This window comes from Artemia sp. Qi Xiang Cuo, chromosome 14 (genome assembly GCF_049724085.1).
Source record: "Artemia sp. Qi Xiang Cuo chromosome 14, ASM4972408v1, whole genome shotgun sequence".
In the NCBI taxonomy this organism is placed as follows: Eukaryota; Metazoa; Arthropoda; class Branchiopoda; order Anostraca; family Artemiidae; genus Artemia; species Artemia sp. Qi Xiang Cuo.
Window position 1 is genome coordinate 60,276,526 of NC_142807.1, and position 25,270 is coordinate 60,301,795.

The window sequence follows — 25,270 nt, forward strand, 5'->3', positions numbered from 1 at the left end:
GAAAAGCACCAAGTTACTCTTTCAGCAATGAGCAACATTGAGCGTAGTTAAGGCTTCAAAACGAATATAAATTATTTTATGTTTGGGGGGGGGGGTTGCAGGAAAATATGGAAAGTTGCTTTCTTATAATGTGTTTTGCAGTTTCAGTGATGAAACACATAAACTTGCTATATTAAACCGCACTTATTCTATATAATAATTATATTTATTTTTTGCTGAACCTAAAAGATAGGTTATTGGTGAATATGAACCCCTCCTCTCTCCAGGAGAGGATGTATGATATACTGATGCTTCAATTTAAACTGAAAACGATCTGAATTTACCCAACATAAAGAATGCGATGAAAACGCTTTCCAAAGATAAAAGATCTTGTTAGAGTTTTTTGGAGGGGGTGCGGTATACGATACCATTCACTGATCCTAGTGGGGAAGTTTCGCTATTGACGTGTAGGAAACAGAAGGGTGTATCAAATGTTTTTTATTTTACATAGGAGTGAAATGAGTTGTTCTAAATTTTTGTTGGAATAGTTTTATTCGAGGATTAAAAAAAAGAAAAAAATCACAATGTGCCACTTAACGTCATAGTTTCATTTTGGTATGGTAGTATAAAATTAAATATGACGCGTAAAATTATATCAGGTATTTTTTTAGCTACAGCCACTTTGAAATTTTTTGTCTAAACTATGGCCGATCACCCCTATCTTTTTTGAAGTAAATACGACTCTCCAAATGCGACAACTTATGAAGATCTGTTTAAGGAAATTTTATCATTTTCAAAAAGTGTTATATATATATATACTTTTCGTTTAGGTGCGATGACAATTCCCCCGGCCCCATTGAAATTCTGATTCAATAATAGATGGGTTGAGTTTACACACCAATGCTGTATTCCTTTTTTTATTTGTGTTTTTTCCGATTTAAATTACCTTTATAGTTTTCAATTTCCAATAAAATTAGAAATGGTAAATTGAGCCTATTGCTAAAAAGAGCCTATTTTTATGGGCCTATTATTCTTTGGAGTGGCATACTGAAGCAGTTCTTATTGGTGCTGAAAGTGATTCAACCATTTTTTCTTCTGAAAGTGGTTGACTAGTTGGCATAACAACTCAGCAGTGCACAAAGTCACGCAAGACTCACCAAGCACAAATTTGTGTGTTTACCTCATTCATCATATTTACCACCATATGTACCATGTTTGCCAACCATATTTTCCTCAAGAGTCGCTACTCATCGAGGAAGAAAACATTGCTACAAACCGGTTTGAGCCAAAATCCCCAGATTTTTGAAGCGTTGCACAGCCCATTTCACCGCTCCAAAATAGAAAAAAGCATACATACAAGATAGAAAATATAAAAAATAATGGAAATTTCTATTCGTTTTAAAAAAGAATAGAAACAAGGGAAAAGAAAGGGAAGGAAAAAAGAAGAAATATCGAATTGTGATACCACTAATTACCTCTAAAATGCCTCTTTTTTACAGCTGTCTTGTGTGAAGAAGCAGCCCTTATTGGTGTTGAAAGTGATTCAACCGTTTTTTCTTCCGAATGTGGTTGGCCAGTTTCTTTCCCCTATTGCATTTTTGAGAGAACGGTAATTATACGTTTTTGTATATTAAACAGACGAAATTTTATGTTCCTTATAAAGTAAACAAAAAAAATTATTGTGCAGATTATAGAATTGAAATCCGGCCAAGAAATATAGGAAATCCAACAGTGTTAAGTCGTTGGCGCTTAAACATGTCATCAGGTATAAATAACCGTGCCACAAATAGCGTTGTATTAACGGTAAGGGTTAAAACAAATTTTGAAACAACTTTAATTTAGGTTGAGCTTTTTTTAAGTGCTTGAAAGTTTGTATAGTAAGTTGTTCTTACTTTGCAAAAGTGAAACGATTTCATAAAAAATTGTTAGAAGGGACCACACCCTCCACTTCTTTGTAACCAATAGCTGTTCTGAACCTTTTACCGGACATTGCTACAATGCTAAGATGGCGGTCTACTTTAGAGCTTTTAGCGCTTTTCATTTTGTTAGAGTAATGACTGAGTATATTAATTTTGAACTTTCAGGAAATGATAAGGGAGATGGTTAAGTGACCAAAAAGGCAATATTGGGTCGCTACTACTACTGCTACAACTGCCATTACTACTGCTACTGCCACTACTACTACCACTACTACCACTAAAACTACTACTTCCGTAGCGAGTACTAACAAGGCTGAGGATATTGAAACGAACATCTGAAGAAAAGTTAAGGAGAAAGTTGAACTAAATCAAAACACGCTATGTGCCTACAGATTGTCAAAAGGGCGTATCAGCAATATTATTGGAACAGTTTACCGTAATCAAGATGAAGCTTCCGGGGCATCATGAGGGGGATGTTCTTCTGACCAAAAAATAACATATACATGCTACTAGTGCTATTAATACTGCTGCTACTGCTGTCACTACTACTACTAACGTAACTACTACTGCTACTACTGCTCCTACTATTACCACTACTACTATGATATTAGTACTATTAAGATCAAGCGTATGACGGTGGAGATTTGAGAGAATAACGAGGGACAATTTGGACAGACTTAAAAAACTATGTGTATGCAGATTGTCAAAAGGGCGTATCTCAAGAATGGATTTGGGTTTGTGTTAGAAATATCAGAAAATACTTAAAGGGGAGGATTAATTGACCAAAAAGGTAATATGTGCATGCTACTGATAATATTACTACCACTGCTACTTTTGCTGCAACTACTACTGCTACTACTACTATTACTGCTACTAAACCAATCCAGCTACTACTTCGAAAGTTAAGAGTATTAAGATGAAAAAGGTGTAAAAAGGGGTCAAAAGGGCGTATCAGCAATGTTTTTCGTACGACTTACCGTATCAATATGAAAATTCCGGGGCATCATGACGGGGATGTTTAACTGACCAACACGCTTTATACATACGGGTTGTCAAAAAGGCGTAACTCAGGAATTACCGAGTGTATTAATTTGGAACTTCCAGGAAATGATAAGGGGTATGATCAATTGATCAAAAATGCAATATTCTCATGCTACTATGACTATTATTACTGCTAATACTACTTCTACTCAACTATTAGCACTACAATTAATGCAACTGATGTAAGTTCTACCAAAGCTGAGGGTATTGAAGTGAAAATTTATGACAGTGTTGAAGGGAAATTTGAACTAAATCAAAACATACTAAGTTCATACAGATTTTCCAAAGGGCATGTCAGCAATATTTTTGGAACGGCTTACCGTTTCAAGCTGAAACTTCCAGGGCATCACGAGGGGGTTGTTGACTGTTTCTTAATCCAATCTTAACCTTAAAATCAACTTCTTTTAAACTAATCAAACATTATTCTTCCAAATTGTTTTTTTTTTAAGAATACTTTTCTAGAATGAGAAAATTCATATCTGATAGATCAGCAGTATCCATATTGTTTTGATTTCTCACGATAGAATTATCTCACAAAGAAACACAGGAAGTGATCTTAATTGAAATTTTGAAATCCTGGGAGCGCAAGATCTCTTTTGATTTGTCTCCAAACTTTGTCATGCAAGAATTGCATGACAAAATTTGACAGGATTGAAGGAAACTCAAGACACCTCAAGAGGAAACTCAAGACAAAATTTGAAAGAAAGGGTAATAAAATTTTAGTTTCGTATTTTTTTTTAAGGTTTAGTTTTTATATTTTTATCAGTTTTATTCTGCACTGAGGACGGTCAAGCGGATGTCTTGGCCGAAATATTGGCATAATTTTTCAATTTTTTTACTGGTTGTTAATTGTCCTCGTTTTCTTCCTTTCTTCGCGATTTTGTTTCAAGTTAAAATGGAAAAAAAAATGAAATAACACAGTTTGGAGAAAGGCAATTTAGCTGAAAAATTAGAAGAAGCGTGATTCATCAGTAATTTAACAAGTGATTCATAATAAATAGCATTCATAGATATATTCACGTTTTGGTATGGCATTTTGAGAACTAAATCTTTAATTCAATGCTATTTGTTTGTTAACTAAAAATTGACTGATGAGGTTTCATGTTCTATCAAAAATTCAAGCTCAATCAGACAAGAAAATTATTCTTTCATTAGTTGTGAATGAGGTGCCCTTCGTATGTTAAAACTTTATTTCAATGTACAGAGAAATCCGGAAATAAATGTGTTTAATATAATTGCAAAAACTACTATTATTTTACTAATTGAAAATTAATGGCCAATTTAAAATTAATTGTAATTTAAAGTAGGTTAAGTTTCAATTTATTTCATAAATTTTTTTTACAAAAATTAATTAAAAACGAACAGAGATTAAATAAAAAAACAAGTTTTTTAAGAAAAGTAAAGAGCGAAGCTATGTCTTGAGCAGACTGAAAAATAACAGAAATTATAATGAACAATACACTAAAAGTTAAAATAAATAGATATTACTCTTATTAAAAAATGAAACCAATAATAAACTTATAATGTACCAAAAATAAAAGTGACATTCAACTCAAACTCAAAACGAACAGAAATTGCTAGATATATGAGCTTGGAAGTCGTCCCCCTTATACCCCAAGTATAGTTATAAAAAAACAAACAGATATTAAAAGACATGTATTAAAGTTAAAAGAAACAGATAGGCTATTAGACCTAATAAAAAATGAAGCGAATAATGAACGTATAATTCACCAAAAATAAAGTTTAATTTAGGCACAATTGCTCTATATGTTTAAATGAAATAGACCGAAAAAGCAGAATTTGGACATAAATGTTTTTTTAAACATGTATATTTTCTTTTGCGTGATCTTGATTGTTATTAGAATTCTAGTTTTCATTTTTTTTTAAATTTTACTTAATAATTAATTTAAAAAATAATTTTGTTTGAATTTTTATAATTTTATCGCATTTCTTTCGTTTTACAAATTCTAAACTGTATTTCATTGAAAACAGTGTGTATTTCAAACAGTTTAGTTTTTATTTGGCCATGTATAGCATTTTTTTTTGGGGGGGGGGGTATGATTTGTTTGGGAGTGGGGGGTGGTTACAAAAAAATTCTTCTCAAAATGTGTCAGAAAAGTTTTATATGTATTTTTGTTGCTGTTTTTATTAGTCAAACTTAATTATGGGAGTAATCACTTAAAATATATATTGTTTTTCTTAAAGCAAGAATGAAACTCGCGCTACAATTGGGATACAAAAGGGACGACTTCCCAGTTCACATATCTAGTAATTTCTGTTCGTTTTGAGTTGAATATCAGTTTTATTTTTTGTACATTATAAGTCCATTATTGGTTTCATTTTTATTAAGTCTAATATCTATTTCTTTTGACTTTTAGTTCATTGTTCATTACAATTTCTGTTATTTATTTATTTATTTATTTTTACTCGGCTCAAGACATAGCTTTCCTCTTTACTTTGGTTGAAAAAAAAACTTTTTTTACTTAAACACTTTTAAATGGCACTAGAACTTTAATTTCCTTTCGAAGAGCCCTCTCCCGGTGTTCTAGGACAATTGGTTCGATACGATCACCCTAGAAAAAAAAACCCGCATGTGTGATCTTTCTTCTGGTTAGGTTACACAAAATTCCACATATTTTTAGATAGGACATTGGTACCTCTATAGTGAGGTTTTCTGATATGGTGAATCTGATGGTGTGATTTTTTCATGATCGCTTTGCTTTTTAGGGGTGTTTCCTTCCTGTTTTGAAGAGCAGGCAAATTTTCTGAGGCTTGTAGCTTTTGACGGGTAACATTGAACTTAAAGAATTTTATATTTTTGTTTGCAGAATAAAAAGCCAATTTCTATGATGTATTGATTGTTATCAAATTTCCTTTTTCTAAAGTTTCGGTTACTATTGGGCCAAGGCATGCCTTACTTACTGTTACCATGAACTGTATAATAGCCATTTGAAATAAACATTTGAGCAGCATCAGAATCTTTTTTGAATTATCTTGCTTATTATTGAAATTGAGACCTGTCCATCTTAGAAAAACTATTATTAGATTACATTTCATTGACTTAAAATACATAATGTCGGCTTGAATTTTATTATCCTTTTTGATTTTTTCCTTTCTTCGTACTTTCTCTCGTTTTTCTTATCGTATTCTTTTGCACTGTATTTATTTTTTATGGTATATATACGATTCATGATTCCATACATTATGATATTTCAACAGTATATTGTATTTTATTTATGCTTAGTGCTAGTTTTCTCCAAGCCCCTTGAGCTCTGCTTTCTACTGGGAAAATATTTTTTTTTGTGTGTATAAAAAGTTTTTTATTCTACTCAGAGTCGTATCCACCAATTTTTTCGTGGGGGGAAGGGGGGGGGAGGGTTTACAGACGGATTTTTTTCGAGGGGGGAGGGTTACAAAAAAAAAGCGTTTATATTCATTTTTGTTACGTTTTAACAAGTTGGACAGACATTTCTGGGGGGGGGGGTCAAGCCCTCTAACCCCCCTGGATGCGGCATTGACTCTAATCATTTTTCTTGGTACAATTCAATGTCTCCCAGACGATTTAATATGTGTGTACCATTGTTTACAATTTTCGCAACGCTGAGTAATCCTCGTTAAAATAATGGAGGTATTGTACTAATAATCAAAATCTTGTCTTTTTTTATATGTCAAAATATTTATACTTATTTTGCCTTTTATTTGGCACATACACAAATAATCAAACAGTTTGTGGTAAAGAACTATAAGTTAGGAGTGACCCAGCTCAATAGTAACCAAATCTCTAAAAAACAGAATTTTGATACCAATAGATACCTCAAAAGAATTAAAATTTTATGCTGATTTGAAATATATAATGTTCATCAAGATTAGTCTTACTCACCAAAGTTACGCGCCTGAGGAAATTTGACTGATTTTCGAACTGATTTTTTGGCTGATTTTAGAAAAAAGGGAGAAAGACCCCCTAAAAGTTATACAACCTTAATGAAAATCACACCATCATATTCAGCGTATAAGAGAACCCTACCGTAGAGGTTTCAAGCACCTATCTACAAAAATGTGGAATTTTGCATTTTTTTTTTGCCAGAAGAAAGATCACAGATGCGTGTTTATTTTTTTTTTTTTTTTTGTTTTTTTTCCCAGGGGTGTTCGAATAGACCCCGTGGTCCTAGGATATCGTGGGCGGACTCATTTGAACGGAAATTAAAAGTTCTAGTGACCTTTTTAAGCGACCAAATAAAAAATGGAGGGCAACTAGGCCCCCTCCCACGCTCATTTTTTTCCCAAAGTCACCTGATCAAAATTTTGAGATAGCCATTTTGTTCAGCATGGTCGAAAATATGATAACTATGTCTTATAGGATGACTTAATCCCCCGAAGTCCCCGGGGGGAGGGCTGAAAGTTATGAACTTTACCCAATGTTAGCAATAGTATTGATTATTGGGAAGTATACAGACGTTTTCAGGGGGGCTTTTCTGTTAGGGGGGGGGGGTTGGGGGCTATATGGGAGGATCTTTCCATGACGGAAGTTTTCATGGGGGACGGGACATTGCTAGGAAGGGGGCGCCGGATTTCCCAGCATTATTAAAAAAAAAGATAAGAAATTAAATAAAAAAAACAAGTTTTTCAACTGAAAGTAAGGAGCAACATCAAAACTTAAAACAAACAGAAAATATTACTTATATGATTTGGTTCACCCCCCAGTCAATACCTCGCTCTTCAAGACAAAAATTTTTAGTGCGTTCATAAGAGCTATTTATTCTAATTAACGGCCTTTGTGATTAAGGGTCATTTTTAAAGAATTGGAACAAAATTCGAACTTTAGCTTAAAGAGCAAGGTATTGACTAGGGGCGAACCCCCTAATATATGTATTGAAAATCTATCAATATAGAATTTTGTTATGTAAGTTAATTCGTAAGTTACGTATATTTATTACTAATAAAAACGTTCGTAAATAAAATTAAACAAGTTTCGACAAAGCCATTTAACCAAATAAAAGTAAAATTAATATGCAAATTTTGTTTAAATTATTCATGTACGGTGAGCCAAAATCAAAATGTGCATTCATTCAAAAACGTTCAAAAATTAAATAAAAAAAAACAATTTTTTTAACTGAAAGTAAGGAACGACGTTAAAACTTAAAACGAACAGAAATTATTCCGTATATGAAAGGGGCTGTACCTTCTTCAAAGCCTTGCTCATTACTCTTAACTTTGAAATTTTCATAACTCTATTTTTTTTAACAATAAAAAACTTTAGCGTAGAGAGCGAGGTGTTTCGCAGGGGGCATTTTCTTTCATATACAGGCTAATTTCTGGTCGTTTTAATCGTTAACGTTGCTCCTTACTTCCAGCTAAAAAAAATGTTTTTTTTATTTAATAATAGATAAGAACTAAAATTATTCACATTAGAATATAATATTCTGATATAAGACATCAAAATTCTCGTATTTTGAGAATCTTAGTACTAATGAATTTTGTATTTTAATTAATTTGAACTCTGTGCTCTCACGGCTGGAATTGCATAATAAATATGATATTTAAATATGTTTGATCATTTATGCTCGTATGAAAGAGAGGGTGACACCCCCCCCTCCCCTGCTCGGAATGTATTCTTGTGTACATGTCTTAATTCGTTATACACTTTTGAATAGTTTTGTTTTTCCAATAGACGCATCTTCCTCCGACAATAAACGGTTGAGTTAATCCTTCTCTATCTTTTCTTACATTTGCCTTTATAATTACTCTTTTTTTTATTTTTTTTTATTTATTTATATCTTTGCAGACTCAAATTTGCTTGCATCATATATTCCGACAGTTGATTCAACGAAACCTTGGAATCCATGCTTGGGAACTAGCACGAGGATGTATGGATCTTCCTTACTTTTCACATTCCTTAGAGCTGCTGTTACATGAGGTAATATTTGTGAATAAATCTAGAATAAACAAATCATTACTACCTTCGCTACTAGCAACAACACACAGCTGCACCATTCCACCTGAGGTCAATACTGCTGCACAGGCTTCTCCACCCCAATCTATTCAAAGCTTCACTTTTTAATCCCTCCCATGAAGGTCTAAGTTCCTTTAGTTCCTCATGAGCTTTCCTCACCCCATTCTGGGACAAACTGCTTTTCGTTTGGCCTCAGATGCGTGGCCAAAAAAGTATAATCTTTGGCAATCTGCCATAAATATGGATACCTCTAGCTGGTTTTATTGTATTGCATGCTTGACTACTTTCTTTACACTTTGCTTGTTCTTAGTTTGTGTTTTTTATTTTTACTATTTTCGTTTACTATTCTTTACTATTATTGGTTACTATTATTGTTTACTATTGTTTACTATTATTGTTTACTATTGTTTACTATTATTGTTTACTATTATTGTTTACTATTTTACTATTATTGTTTACTATTGTTTACTATTGTTTACTATTATTGTTTACTATTGTTTACTATTATTGTTTACTATTGTTTACTATTATTGTTTACTATTATTGTTTACTATTTTACTATTATTGTTTACTATTGTTTACTATTATTGTTTACTATTATTGTTTACTATTGTTTACTATTATTGTTTACTATTATTGTTTACTATTGTTTACTATTATTGTTTACTATTATTGTTTTCTATTATTGTTTACTATTGTTTACTATTGTTTACTATTATTGTTTACTATTATTGTTTACTATTATTGTTTACTATTGTTTACTATTATTGTTTACTATTGTTTACTATTATTGTTTACTATTGTTTACTACTATTGTTTACTATTATTGTTTACTATTGTTTACTATTATTGTTTACTATTGTTTACTATTATTGTTTACTATTATTGTTTACTATTGTTTACTATTATTATTTACTATTGTTTACTATTATTGTTTACTATTGTTTACTATTATTTTTTACTATTGTTTACTGTTATTGTTTACTATTGTTTACTATTGTTCACTATTATTGTTTACTATTATTGTTTACTATTGTTTGCTATTATTGTTTACTATTATTGTTTACTATTGTTTACTATTATTGTTTACTATTATTGTTTACTATTTTACTATTATTGTTTACTATTGTTTACTATTATTGTTTACTATTGTTTACTATTATTGTTTACTATTGTTTACTATTATTGTTTACTATTATTGTTTACTATTGTTTACTATTATTGTTTACTATTATTGTTTACTATTATTGTTTACTATTGTTTATTATTATTGTTTACTATTATTGTTTACTATTGTTTACTATTATTGTTTTACTATTATTGTTTACTATTGTTTACTATTATTGTTTACTATTGTTTACTATTATTGTTTACTATTATTGTTTACTATTTTACTATTATTGTTTACTATTGTTTACTATTCTTTACTATTATTGTTTACTATTATTGTTTACTATTTTACTATTATTGTTTACTATTGTTTACTATTATTGTTTACTATTGTTTACTATTATTGTTTACTATTGTTTACTATTATTGTTTACTATTATTGTTTACTATTGTTTACTATTATTGTTTACTATTATTGTTTACTATTGTTTACTATTGTTGTTTACTATTTTACTATTATTGTTTACTATTGTTTACTATTATTGTTTACTATTATTGTTTACTATTGTTTATTATTATTGTTTACTATTATTGTTTACTATTGTTTACTATTATTGTTTTACTATTATTGTTTACTATTGTTTACTATTATTGTTTACTATTGTTTACTATTATTGTTTACTATTATTGTTTACTATTTTACTATTATTGTTTACTATTGTTTACTATTGTTTACTATTATTGTTTACTATTATTGTTTACTATTGTTTACTATTATTGTTTACTATTGTTTACTATTATTGTTTACTATTATTGTTTTTCTATTTTACTATTATTGTTTACTCTTGTTTACTATTATTGTTTACTATTATTGTTTACTATTGTTTACTATTATTGTTTACTATTATTGTTTACTATTGTTTACTATTATTGTTTACTATTATTGTTTACTATTATTGTTTACTATTGTTTACTATTATTGTTTACTATTATTGTTTACTATTATTGTTTACTATTGTTTACTATTATTGTTTACTATTGTTTACTATTATTGTTTACTATTGTTTACTATTATTGTTTACTATTATTGTTTACTATTGTTTACTATTATTGTTTACTATTGTTTACTATTATTGTTTACTATTATTGTTTACTATTGTTTACTATTATTATTTACTATTGTTTACTATTATTGTTTACTATTGTTTACTATTATTTTTTACTATTGTTTACTATTATTGTTTACTATTATTGTTTACTATTGTTTACTATTATTGTTTACTATTGTTTACTATTATTGTTTACTATTATTGTTTACTATTGTTTGCTATTATTGTTTACTATTATTGTTTATCAGTCTTGTTTGGGAGTTCATACTGTAAACACCTCTGTTGGATATAGTCTGGATATAATCTCATTATACAATAAGACCCAATTGTGATTCCCTACGGACTTATCATAGTCAACAGAATCAATTCTGGATATAATCTCATTATACAGTAAGACTCAATTGTGATTCCCTATGGACTTATCATAATCAACATTTTTGAACTTGAATTATTTATAGTTAATTGACCAAACCTGTTTGATGCATTGCCTGTAGGAGTCAAGAGCTGATTTAATCGTGCTATATTTGGTTAGCGGGGGGTATTCACACACACCCCTTGCCAGTAAGTCCCTTTTGATGCTATTTCGAATGAACTGCTAATCCCCAATCCTCCCGAAGCGGATTTATAATCGAGATTTATCATGGCTAATGTTACGCAAAAATCGTTCGACGAGTTCAGAAAAGTTTTGAGCGGAAAACTAGATTCTATTATTGCTACGCAGACAGAATTAAATAATAAGCTTGACGGAATTACTTCTGAGATCGCGTCGCTGAGAACGGAGGCTGCCGGCCGAGATGTGAGGCTTAATAACTTTGAGAAAACTATCGACGAGTATGTCGACAAGTACCAGGCCCTGGAAAAACAGCTACTACTTATCGACGTGAAAGATCGCCGTCTGAACCTTATTCTGCATGGTTTACCGGCAGAAGAGCCTAACAAGAAAGTTGAAGATAGCGTCATTAAATTAGTTAGCGAAAAGCTGGGTGTAACTAGTGACATATCTATGACTAAGTGCTATCGGATTTCTTCACGGGCTGCAAACATCACAAATAGGCGCAGCAAGCAAAATAGCCGACGCAAGGAGTCCCCCGTATTTATTTCACTAAGCTCGGAGAGTGATGTCCAGTCGATCAATAACAATGTTAAAAAGCTAAAAGGTAGTGGGATTATAATCTCTACAGACCTGCCCCCTGCTCTCAACATGATTCGAAACTCCCTACTCTCGAAAGCACAAGAAATGAAAGAGTCGAAACATATCGTTTCATCCAGAGTGCGTCATAAGGGTATTAACTTATGGTTAGAAGTGAAAAAAAGTGATTCTTCTGACTGGGAAAAGATTAATTAGTTTGTTTGTAGTGTATACGCGGACCATTACTTGTTTTATTTGTTTAATGAATTACGTCCGCGATCGAGAGATAAAACAAGTTCATTTTGTTGGTGTGTGTCATGATTGGGAAAATGACCACTAGTCAGTGTTGTTTTTTTTCTTTTCGTTGTTTTTTTCTTTCTTATTGTGTTCAGTGCTCAATGCGACTTCGACTTGTTAAGTCTGCCATGCCAGATTGTGCTTCATCGTCGCTATTCTTTTTTTCTATTTTCCATAGGCCTAGAAATCAGGTTCTGTTTTTTCTTCGTGTGTTTTTTCAGTTGAAGATCAGATATTTCACAAGACGTGCCGTGCTCTTCCACATCAAGGTTTGGTTGATGATTTATTACCGCATCACTACAGACTCCCACCAGACGGTTTGGTAAGTCAAAATGATTATGATTAATTCTACTGGTGATGGGGCATCGAGTAGGTTGAGAGATTTTGAGAGTGACCCATTAGATTTAATAAAAATTTCTGCAGATTGTGGTTTTTCGGATGATGAATATGATATTTCTATTAGATCACTCCCTATTAACAAATATTTACTCCCTAATGAGATTAACAGATATGTTTCTCATGGTCGTGTGAGGGTGGCGAGTTTAAACTGTTGCGGGTTGATGAGTAGTTTGGACCATTTATCTTCGTTCCTTCCATGCTGCCGAGTTGATGTATTAGCTGTATGTGAGACTTTCTTAAATGAGTCAACTAGTCACCTAGCGAATATTAAAGGTTACAATTTTATTTCTAAGACTAGGAATGACAGATCGAGAGGAGGCCTTGGTTTTTTTATTCATAATGATATTACTTACAGGATTGTTTCGGATTTTGATTCTACGTATGAAGAAATGTTGTTTGAATTTTTGGTTGTCGAGCTTGATTTTGATAATGAAAAAGTGTTGTGTTGTTTGTTTTACAGACCACCTAGCTCTTCGGTGCAACATTTCATAAGTAAGCTGGAAGCGTTTTCTTCGATCGCAATCGAGCGAAGTCGGAAGATTATGTACATTTGGGATTTTAATATTGATATAAGTAATGCTGGTCATGATCTTTCATCTACACAATATTCGCCTTCGGCTGTTGATTTTCTGACACTTTGTCTTTCGCTGGGGCTTCTCCCAGCTTGTCGTATTCTAACTCGAGTGGTAAGCTCGACAGCAACGGTAGTCGAAAATATTTTTCTGAATATAGACTTTGATTCGTGTCATGTTATTATCGATGACACGTCAGACCACTTTATGCTTTTGATGGAGATAAAAACTGGGCGACAAACGGCGACTCCGATCAAAACAACTAGAAGGCTTGATGCTACATCTCTTCAGCGGTTGAATGAACTGCTGCTTAAAATTGACCCCTCTCCGTGCTTAGACTGCGAGGATGTAAATCAAGCTTCACAGTATTTTGTCAACGAATTTACCACAGCACTTAATGTGGCTTGTCCGATGTCTTCAACCCGTCTAAGACGTTACAACAGATCTAAAAAGCCTTTGGTTACACGAGGACTACTAAGGTCGATCCAATCAAAGAACAGGCTGTATAAAATATATCTATCAAATCCAAATGAAACAAATCAAGCCTTTTTTAAAGCTTACAGAAATTGCTTAACCAAAGCTCTCAGGTCTGCTAAACAGCTCTACTATTTGAAGGCATTCAATAGCGCGCATGGATCTCCTAAGAAGGTATGGACATTAATAAACGATTGTATCGGCAAAAAAAAGTTGATTTCTTTTCCGGACGAAATGATGCCCCCAGGTGGTGATACAGCTGTTAAAGGAAAACTTAACGTCGCCAACATGCTCAACACGCACTTCGCTAAAATAGGTGAAAAGACGTCGGAAGAGGCATCCCAAAAATCAACGCCAAATTCTGCTGATTTCAAAAGTTTTCTACCCTCTTCTACTGACCGATCCATATTCCTCACTCCAGTCTCGTCTGCTGAATTGATGCTTGTACTTCATCAACTCAAAAATGGACACTCAGAAGGAATCGACGGATCTTTTACGAACTTGCTTAAATCGATTATGCCTAGTATAGTAAATTTTCTTGTGCACATAATTAATCTTTGTTTCAAGAATGGTATCTTCCCTTCATGTATGAAGTCCGCCCGTGTCATTGCACTACACAAAGGGGAGATATAAAAGATCCGTCCAACTATAGGCCCATATCTATTCTATCTGCTTTCGGAAAAATTATTGAACGTTGTTTGTACGTGAGGATTGTAAATTTTCTAGACAAGAATAGTTTTTTCAGTAAGTCCCAATTCGGGTTTCGAAAAGGACATTCTACAGAGCATGCTATTTTGGCAGTAACCCAGTTTATTCATGATGCCTTGGATAAGGGTGAAATTCCAGCTTCTATATTCGTGGATATACGGAAAGCGTTTGACACTATTTGTCACATGATTTTAAATGAATTATTGTCTAATTGTGGTATACGTGGTCCGGCTAAATCGATAATATTGTCATATTTAAGCGATAGAGTCCAGTGTATTGATGGGGGCGATGTTATATCAACGTCTTCGAACCAGTCAAATAAAGTTGGAGTGCCCCAAGGTTCAATTCTCGGCCCTCTGTTGTTTCTAATTTATATTAACGATATTAGTAATTCAGTTGAGTACCTAGGGCTGACCGTTCTCTTCGCAGATGACACAACCTGTAGTGTCTCTGGAATCGATGAAGATCGTGTCAAACATAATTTAAGTCTAGTATTTGATAGACTAGTAGAAGGGTTTACGGCAAATAAGCTAGCTCTGAACACTTCAAAAACAAAGTTTATGGTATTTTCGCGTACGTCACGGGCACTTCCATGCCTGAAGTTGATTAAGTCATCTGTTTCAGGTATGGATATATCACGTGTTGAAATTATTCGTTACCTTGGTGTGCTGATTGACTCAAATTTGAGTTGGAAGCCGCATATAAATGGTATAAGATTGAAGCTTGGAAGGAACGTGGGTATTATGCAACGTATGAAATTCATTTTGCCGCTCGAAGCTATGCGTTCTATTTATTTTGCTCTTGTTCATTCTTATCTAAATTATTGCCCACTTATTTACTTGAATACTTTCAGATCCCATTTAATTCCGCTTCAGAGGCAACAAAATAAGGCGCTTCGTATTTTAAAAAGTTATCTTCCTTCCCCATCGTCTTTCCCCAGTAAGTCTTCTACAAAGAGTTTATATTGTTTATTGAATATTCTTCCTGTTGAACTTGCAGTTACTTTTAATTCGATATTATTCAAGGTTAATCATAATCTCCTGTCACTGCTCAGTTATTTCTTTTCTTTTGATTTGTTCCCAGTTGCTCTGCCATCTTCTCATCTAGCTCGCAGCATACGCAAACTACGCCAGCCGTTGATAATTTCAGAGAGGTCCCGGTTTTCTCTACGAAATAGTGTGGTCGCCGCGTGGAACCAATATGAATCTATTTTTGATTTTGATGTGTCGATCGGAATTTTAAAAAATAAAATAAAATCATTCCTTTTGGACATTTATTAGTCAAATAATATTTTAATTTTTTTTTTTTTTTTTTTTTTCTCTCTTCTTATTTTTTGATCTCTCTCGGATCTTTATATCCTTCTTATTGTCCCATTGCTGGTTGTGAGTTGTTTATGTATCGTCGGGTGGGTGTATGCCGTGATGTGGTGAGTAATTAACCTTACATTTATTGATTTATTTATATTTGTTTGTGAAGTCTACCATTTTGAATGAAAATCCGTATATTTCTTTATTGTTTTTCTTTTTTTATCTGTGCAAAACGAGCTTGTCTCACTGCCAGATATCTGTATATATTTAGTGTCATTATGTAACATTGAATAATAAATGAACCTGAACCTGAACCTATTGTTTACTATTATTGTTTACTATTATTGTTTACTATTTTACTATTATTGTTTACTATTGTTTACTATTATTGTTTACTATTATTGTTTACTATTGTTTACTATTATTGTTTACTATTGTTTACTATTATTGTTTACTATTATTGTTTACTATTGTTTACTATTATTGTTTACTATTGTTTACTATTGTTGTTTACTATTTTACTATTATTGTTTACTATTATTGTTTACTATTGTTTACTATTATTGTTTACTATTATTGTTTACTATTGTTTATTATTATTGTTTACTATTATTGTTTACTATTGTTTACTATTATTGTTTTACTATTATTGTTTACTATTGTTTACTATTATTGTTTACTATTATTGTTTACTATTGTTTACTATTATTGTTTACTATTGTTTACTATTATTGTTTACTATTATTGTTTACTATTGTTTACTATTATTGTTTACTATTATTGTTTACTATTGTTTACTATTATTGTTTACTATTATTGTTTACTATTGTTTACTATTATTGTTTACTATTATTGTTTACTATTGTTTACTATTATTGTTTACTATTGTTTACTATTATTGTATACTATTATTGTTTACTATTGTTTACTATTATTGTTTACTATTATTGTTTACTATTGTTTACTATTATTGTTTACCATTATTGTTTACTATTGTTTACTATTATTGTTTGCTATTTTACTGTTATTGTTTACTATTTTTACTATTATTTTTACTATTTATTATTATTGTTACTTATTTTGTTGTTTTGTGGTTTCCCTGTGTGATATTTGTTTTAATAGACGTTTGGCTGGAACATTGGATTGAATAGTATTTGTATTGTTCTTTAATACAAATTATAGAGATTTGTTATAAATATTTAATCATCGATAGCATTTGAACCTATGGCTTTTGGAATACCAGTTCTGTATCTTAATGTCGAAAGATAAGCGTGTATAAATATTGTATTCACTTATTGCTTCATATATGGTTACTACCTACGATTATGACGTCATTTATAAAGATTGGCCATAAAAATTCAGTTTTTAGTGGAAGAATTAATTCTATTTAAGAAAAAAATTAATTACAAATGGCACTAGATCTATTTATTTCCTTTAAAATAAGCCATTGAACATCTCCCTACGATGTTCCAGTGTCAAGCTATATGTGGAAAAAAAAAGACGCCGTTTAGGCAGAATGCTGTAGTACCTGCCACTTTTTTTAATTTTCAAGCCAAGGGAAAGTAAGTTTCCTACATAAGGTTTTTGAACAATGCGGTTCTAATGGTGTGCTTTTTGTTTTGATCTGAGTGTATTTTTAGTAGTTATGGGTTATTCTATTTCTTAAGATTGGACGTGGTCGTCCCTTACTTGGTTTCAGTACTGTGATTTCATGTCTATGCGTGTAGTGGTGGAGTTTGACCGCGGGGCTAGTTTGACCGACGACCGTAAAGGAAACCCAAAAAGGCCCTTTTTGAAATGTTCAGTCTTATTTCTTACCTAGGGAATATTAGTAAAGTTATCGATTACTCACTAGGGAATCCAGCCCAACCTTTTTTGCAATAGTCATGCTTAATTTACTATAACTAGTGAAAAATCACGTGGTACCGCAAGCCAACCTTTGTTGTAATGCATTTACTCTTATTTTCAAGCTAGAGAAAATTACTAGTAGTAAATCACGAGGGACGGCAACACAGAAATATCTGGTATTTTTTGTGAAATTTATTATACACAGTCTATTAAAAAGAATTTTATCCCTATTTTGAACTTTTATTTTATTGTCATGGAAAGGCAGTGTGGTCTCCGAAATTATCTAAGCCTTTTTCCTAGTGTTTTCACTCTTAATTCTTGCACTACTAGTACTACTACTACTGCTAACAACTAACCGCAGCACCAAGCCACCTGAGGCCAGCAGAGCTACGCACGCTCCTCCTCCATCCTAATCTATTCAAAAACCTCCTCTTTACACTCTCCCAGGAAGTTCCCATTTCCTTTAAATCTTTCTTTATGACATCCTCCCATCCCAGACGAGGACGACCTGCTTTCAATTTAGCCCAAGACGGTTTGGCTAAAAAGGACAATCTTCGACAGTCTGTCATCCTTCAGCCGCAGAACGTGCCCTAGCCATCTCAACCGTTCTTTCATTATAGCCCTAGAAAGCGGTATTGAACCACATTATTTGTAGAGCCTACTGTTTCAAATACGGTCAGTCCGCCGGGTATCCAGAACAATCCGTAGGCAATTTTTCTGAAAAACATCTAGCAAATCTTCATCCGCTTTTCGGAGCGCCCATGCTTCAGGGCCGTATTTGACCACTGTCATCACTGTGGCTTCCCAAATTCTATCTTGGTTTGCAGACTTATCCTCCTATTCTTCAAAACATTTTTTCAACTGTGAAACAAAGCCTGGGCCTTTGCTATTCTACTTTTAATATCTTCACTGCTTCCACCGTCTTTACTAACAATACTACCAAGGTAAGTGAAGCTACCCACCTGATCAATCTTTTCGTTACCCAACGTCACCTTTTCATCTTCACTTATTCCTAAGCCTTAGTGACTTAGTCTTCTTAACATAGATTTTCAAACCTATTTTAGCACCCTGAGCTCGCAAAACCTTTAGAAGTTTATTCATTTTGCTCACACTTTCAATTCTTACACGGAAGAAATTATTCGTAAACCAGCCAAGACGGAACCATCATTCATTGCAGTCTTTTTGGTCTTTTTTATTATTTAACGAAAATTACTAAAATTGCTGAAAAATCACTAGAGATGGCAACTCAGCCTTTATGTAATTCTTCTTGCTGCTATTTCTTATCTAGTCAAATTAATAAATAACTACAAACGGTAATCCTGTCTTTATTGTGATCCTTCTACTCTTTATTTTTATATATTTTTATATAACAAAAGCTAGTAAAATTAGTGAAAATCACTAAGGACATCAACTCAGCCCTTATGTTATTCTTCTTGCTGTTATTTCTTATCTAGCGAAATTAATAAAAATGAGCGATCAATAACTACAAATGGCAACCCAGCCTTTATTTTGATCCTTGTGTTCTTTATTTTTTGTTTAGCAAAAGTGGATAAAATTGGCGAACATCGCCAAGGACGGCAACTCAGCCTTTATTGTAATCTTTTTTCTTAATTTAATTTTACTAATTTTTTTACTCTAGGTACTAGAAGAAGAAGCAACAAGTAAGGAGCCCATACCAGATCCATTGTTGCCAAGCGTTATAGAGTTTATTCAAGAGTTCCCTGTCTACTTACAAATAATTCCTCTGTGTGCCAGGAAAACAGAAGTGGCCCATTGGCCATATTTATTTACCACAGTGGCAAATCCTAGGACTCTATTTCAGAAATGTTTAGAGAACAAGAATCTCAATACAGCGGCCTCCTACTTAATTATCTTACAGGTAAATTCCGTGGCATTTTGCAAAAAGGGCCAAAGTCCACTTTTGAACGGAACGGAATGAACCCTGAACGGATTAATTCAGTAGAATGATAAGCAGAAGTTTATGTCTTATTGTATATGAAATGCTACTCTGTCCAAATATGGTCAAAATTTACGTTATTTTATTGTTTGCCCTCCACCCCAAAAAGAGTTTTTTTTTTCTTTGCGACGAGAATTTCTTTGTTACACATTAAAAATTATTGAATAACATTATATTTTTATTTGTATTTTCCAATTCATTTATTTCTAATATGTTTTCCGATTTATTTATATTTATTATATATTTATATTTGTTTTTTATTTATTTATTTAATACATACTTTATTTTTATTTTATTTAAATTTAAAATTTACATATTTATATTTTAAATAACTCCAATTTGTGATCCTTTTAATTTTCAAATATTGCTGATATTTTGAAAAAGAATTTAATGAACTTTTAATCTCCATTAAGAACTGAATTGAAGTATTCCAAATATGGGCTTAGAGTAGCTTTTTACGTAGTATAAAATTTTTTTATCGATACATAATTAAATAATTAATTAAATCACATGATCATTAATTGATCGTTTAATGCATAATGGTTGAGATTTTTAATTGTTAGTAATCAAGTTTCTGGAATGTTCATATAAATTCTAAAAGGTATATGGTAGCTCACTCGGACTGAGCCCTAGTATTTTGAGCTGAAGGGTGTTTCTTTACACAATTGACCAGTACCAAGGAAAAACAGCCATAAATGTTTCGCTATAAATAAATGTTTGCCATAAAGTTTCGCCATAAATGTGACTAGGGGCAGACAGGAACCATGAAATTAAGTTTTGGGAAGGTTAAGAATTTGTCAGTTGGCAATGGAAGCAGGAAATATTCAGTATTTACTAAGCGAGGCAAAAAGGCAAATAGTTTGCGCAAATTTTTCATGCTCATTGATTTGGTTTTTTCATCCTTTGTTTATTTTTATTATTATTTTATTCGTCTTTTATAGACTATTGAATATTTACAGGTTTTACGGTTAGATGTACGGCAAAAAATAAAAATAAAAATATATTTAATAAAAAAATATATACTTACAAAATATTTATAACTTTGTGATTGTGTGTGTATAAAATATTATAACTTTGTGATTGTGCTGGTTAAGACCAGATGGCGTTGGTTGTTCCTTTTTCTAAGTGGCGAACTTGATTTTCTTTTCTTTTCAATTGCTCAAACCCTTTGCTTCACTCTTTTATTACTCCTTGGATATTTGTGATTTTTTACACATGGTTTGATTTTTCCATCGATGTTTGCGAGTCGATTATTGAGTTGATATATGTCAAAAAAGTAATTTTTCACTCAGATTCCTTCTTTGTACTCTGAAACTTCTTCCTCCCAAATTAATAACTACTACTCTTATTAAAACCTTAATGAAATTATAATTTTGCATTATCTTACAAGACAAAAGACATTACCATTAGATAAAGTTTTTCATTTGTATTTTGAACTTTCAACTCTGTCATTTTCGCACAACTTTTTCTAATTGCTCATAAAATATAATGAAAAAGAAATCTACTATGAAAGTGAACAAAAACTGTCAACAAGTTTAAAATACAGTCAAAACGTTTAAAAAATTCAGAACCCTTCCAGAATCCCCCCGAGTTATAATTAATGTTTTAATTATTAACTTTTAATTTTGCTTAATAATACTAGATGGTAATGTTTTGTCTCTTTTTTTTTTTTTTTAAGTTCCTAAGTTGCTCGTTTCAGTTGCTCGAACTCTTTGATTAATTTGTTCATTTAGTTCGATTTACCCTTTCATTTCGTTGATTTTATCCTTGATTTAGTCCTTCCCTGCTCTTTTGAAATGTATGACTTTTAATATTTGATATTTAAAATCATTTGATTAAAATCGATTTGATAATTACAGACGTTAGAACCATTAAGCATCAGTCGGCATTTTACTGCGCAGTTACTGGATGCTGCTCTGGAAAACGGTCGCTGGGATTTAGCAAAGGACCTTGTCCGCTTTCTTAAAGCCATTGGTAAGTTTGTTTTCCATTTCTATGATTTGGATATTCTGAACCTTTTACTCCACGCTTCCTGGAAGCCATTGGTAAGTTTGTTTTCCATTTCTATGATTTGGATATTCTGAACTTTTTACTCCACGCTTCCTGGAAGCCATTGGTAAGTTTGTTTTCCATTTTTATGATTTGAATATTCTGAACCTTTTACTCCACGCTTCCTGGAAGCCATTGGTAAGTCTGTTTCCATTTCTATGATTTGGATGTTCTGAATCTTTTACTACGCCCCTACGGAAGCCATCGGTAAGTTTGGTGGCGATATTTGCTAGGTTTTACTGCACAGTTGCTGGATGTTTCTTAGGCAATGAGTCGCTGGGATTAAGCAAATAATCTTGTTACAACCTGTCTTAATGAAAATTGTACGTTTATCTTCATTTCCAGTCCATGTAGTATGAATATTTGCGATGTTTGTTTGGGGGACATTCTAAAAAGAGAGCAAATGTCTTTCGGATAATAATATTGTATTTCAGTGTTTTTAGGCCATTTACAAGAAATTGAGTCGTATAACTGGTAGCGAAACATACACATAAACAAAATCAATGAGATGGAAATTTCTAGAAGTTCTCCCAGAAAAAAAAAAATGAATTTCACGTTTTTATCAAAAATTGATTTTAAACTTTCCACAAAAGAAGTTTTCAAAAGAAAGGTAAAGAGCTGCATTACAGCAAAGATGATCATTAATTAAGTCAAATAATTTTTTAGCGTAAAACTACCGTAAATCACCATCAATAAATTAATGAATCCCAAAACAAACAGAAATTACAGTAAATAACGAAATACAGTAAATCACAGCCACTTACACATCCTTGATACGTACATTTCAACAAAATACTGACACTAATGAAAAACCCATCTTGTATGCATGAGAACATGGTAAGGGCCCTGGGACCAATATAGATTTAATAAGGAAAATCCATTAATGTACTTGATCTTTTCACCGTTCCAAAACAAGGTTTAGTTTCTAGCAAGAATTAAAAAAAATGAGAACTGCCCAATTCCACAGTTCACATTGGCAATTAAATTTCCCCTTCCTCAATTATGCATTCTAACTTAATCGTCACTATGACGGTGACGTTTTATATCTGCTATGAAAGCGATTTCTCATTGTCACTATGACAGTGACGGTTTATCGTCGCTCTGATACAATTTTTCAAAAGAAGCAGCTGAGCCTGAGGAAGCAGAGCCTGTCGAATGGAGCAGGAGAGCCCTGCTATATATATATATATATATATATATATATATATATATATATATATATATATATATATATATATATATATATATATATATATATATATGTTTAGTTTCGTTGTGAATCCCAAAACGAAATTTGTACTTTACTGAAAACAATCCTTATTTCAAGCGATGTGTTTTTGTTTATCACATCATAAAAAAAGAAAAAGAAATCACCATCATTATCAAAATAACTGGAAAAAGATGAATTTGGATTGACAGTTTAATATATATACTGATATTCATTCACGAAAATCTTAATAATTTTGGATTTATTAAAGTTCAAAAAGAGAAAATATTTAAAATGTGTTTTGTTTTCAGTAAAGTACAATCAGTGTTCTGATCTTTAGAAGGTGTCTTCCGCATGGAGTAGTCCTGTTAATTTCTCTTAGTAGTCCTCTTAGGTGGCAAAAAAATTCGACCATCCGCTGACTATTATGATTTAATATGTATTTGGCTTATGCCTGTTTATTGATTTATGCTGAGCCGTGACCCATGAAGTATGTAATGGTGAAAATCACTTATTAATTTTAAATTCTGTTTTTGTATCTTTTAGATTCCAATGAGGTTGAGTCGCCAAAGCAGACAACACAGAGTACAAATTTTTCAGTTGCGCCCTACCCAGGACCATATAGTATGAACTGCGTTACTCCAGCACCAATGACAAACAATGATGATGAAATGCTTCTTCATGGCAAAGTAAGTCGGCCTTTTATGGCCATAAATCGGCACTTTTATGGCCTTTTTTGTTGTACTTTTAGTGTATTTTCTGGTATTTGTTTTTTATTGGTTATTTGTCGTTTTTTCAATCTTGTAGTTTATTTGTATTCAGCGTATATTTTAGGGATGACTGAGCTTCACTACAGGTGGTGCCGCATTCCAACAATTTTTCGTTACAAGAGCCAACAAAATTTAAAAAAAAATTAAGAGCCAAGAGCCAACGTATCAAAACCCAAAATATGTAAGAGCCAATAGTTACAAGAGCCAACAAAATATAAAAAAAATCAATAACTAAAGTTATGTAAGAGCCAACGTATCAAAACCTAAAATATGTAAGAGCCAATCGTTACAAGAGCCAACAAAATATAAAAAAAATCAATAGCCAAAGTTATGTAAGAGCTAAGGGCCAACGTATAAAAAAAATCAAGAGCTAAAGTTATGGAAGAGCCAATGTATCAAAACCTAAAATATGTAAGAGCCAATCGTTACAAGAGCCAACAAAATATAAAAAAAATCAATAGCCAAAGTTATGTAAGAGCTAAGGGCCAACGTATAAAAAAAATCAAGAGCTAAAGTTATGGAAGAGCCAATGTATCAAAACCTAAAATATGTAAGAGCCAATCGTTACAAGAGCCAACAAAATATAAAAAAAATCAATAGCCAAAGTTATGTAAGAGCTAAGGGCCAACGTATAAAAAAAATCAAGAGCTAAAGTTATGGAAGAGCTAAGGGCCAACGTATAAAAAAAATCAAGAGCTAAAGTTATGGAAGAGCCAATGTATGAAAACCCAAGATATGTAAGAGCCAATCGTTACGAGAACCAACAAAATATATAAAAAATCAAGGGCTAAAGTTATATAAGAGCCAACGTATAAAAACCCAAAATATGTAAGAGCCAATCGTTACAAGAGCCAACAAAATATAAAAAATCAAGAGCCAAAGTTATGTAAGAGCCAAGAGTCTAAACCGACCTAATACAGACCACTAATGCTTTTAAGCGAAATTCTGACATATGACAATAAATGTTGTCGAGCAAAAACGGACGATATAACGTCGTCATGTTAAATCCGCCTAATGTTTCAGGTATAAACCCGGCTTATGTCTTTTTAGAAACTTTCTCTTTTTAAAATAGGTAAGTATTTTAATTTAGATAGATATTTTAGACCCATAAATTTAAAAAAAGTTTCTGAAAAAGCCGTATTTTCTTTTGTGTTTCTTTTGCTTCAAAAATGACTTGGTCGCTTTTTCTATTTGTTTTTTTAATTCCTCTGTCTTCTTGTTAAATAAAAATTATGATCATCCAAAAAAATTTATGCCTTATTTTTCTGGCATCGGGCTTTTACTTTATTTTTTTACTGAGAGGGATAACTATTTATAACGACGTCCATTACTAACAGGAGCGTAATTTCACCAAAATCTAGGGGTGGGGGCAAAGTAGGGACCAGTTTTTCCAAGTCAAGTATAAATGACCAAGGGAAAAATGAAAAATGAGCCGTATAGTACGA

General features: G+C 32.0%; 1 protein-coding gene across 1 annotated transcript in view; it reads left to right on the forward strand.

The window, feature by feature from the left end:
- Rich (Guanine nucleotide exchange factor subunit Rich) overlaps nucleotides 1-25,270 on the forward strand; it is a 163,860-nt gene that overhangs the window by 100,116 nt on the left and 38,474 nt on the right. The window contains exons 12-16 of the mRNA XM_089100826.1: nucleotides 1,479-1,588; nucleotides 8,722-8,853; nucleotides 19,482-19,721; nucleotides 21,659-21,773; nucleotides 23,602-23,744. Of these exons, the coding sequence (XP_088956952.1) occupies nucleotides 1,479-1,588; nucleotides 8,722-8,853; nucleotides 19,482-19,721; nucleotides 21,659-21,773; nucleotides 23,602-23,744 (740 nt within the window). The remainder of the gene's footprint in view (nucleotides 1-1,478; nucleotides 1,589-8,721; nucleotides 8,854-19,481; nucleotides 19,722-21,658; nucleotides 21,774-23,601; nucleotides 23,745-25,270) is intronic.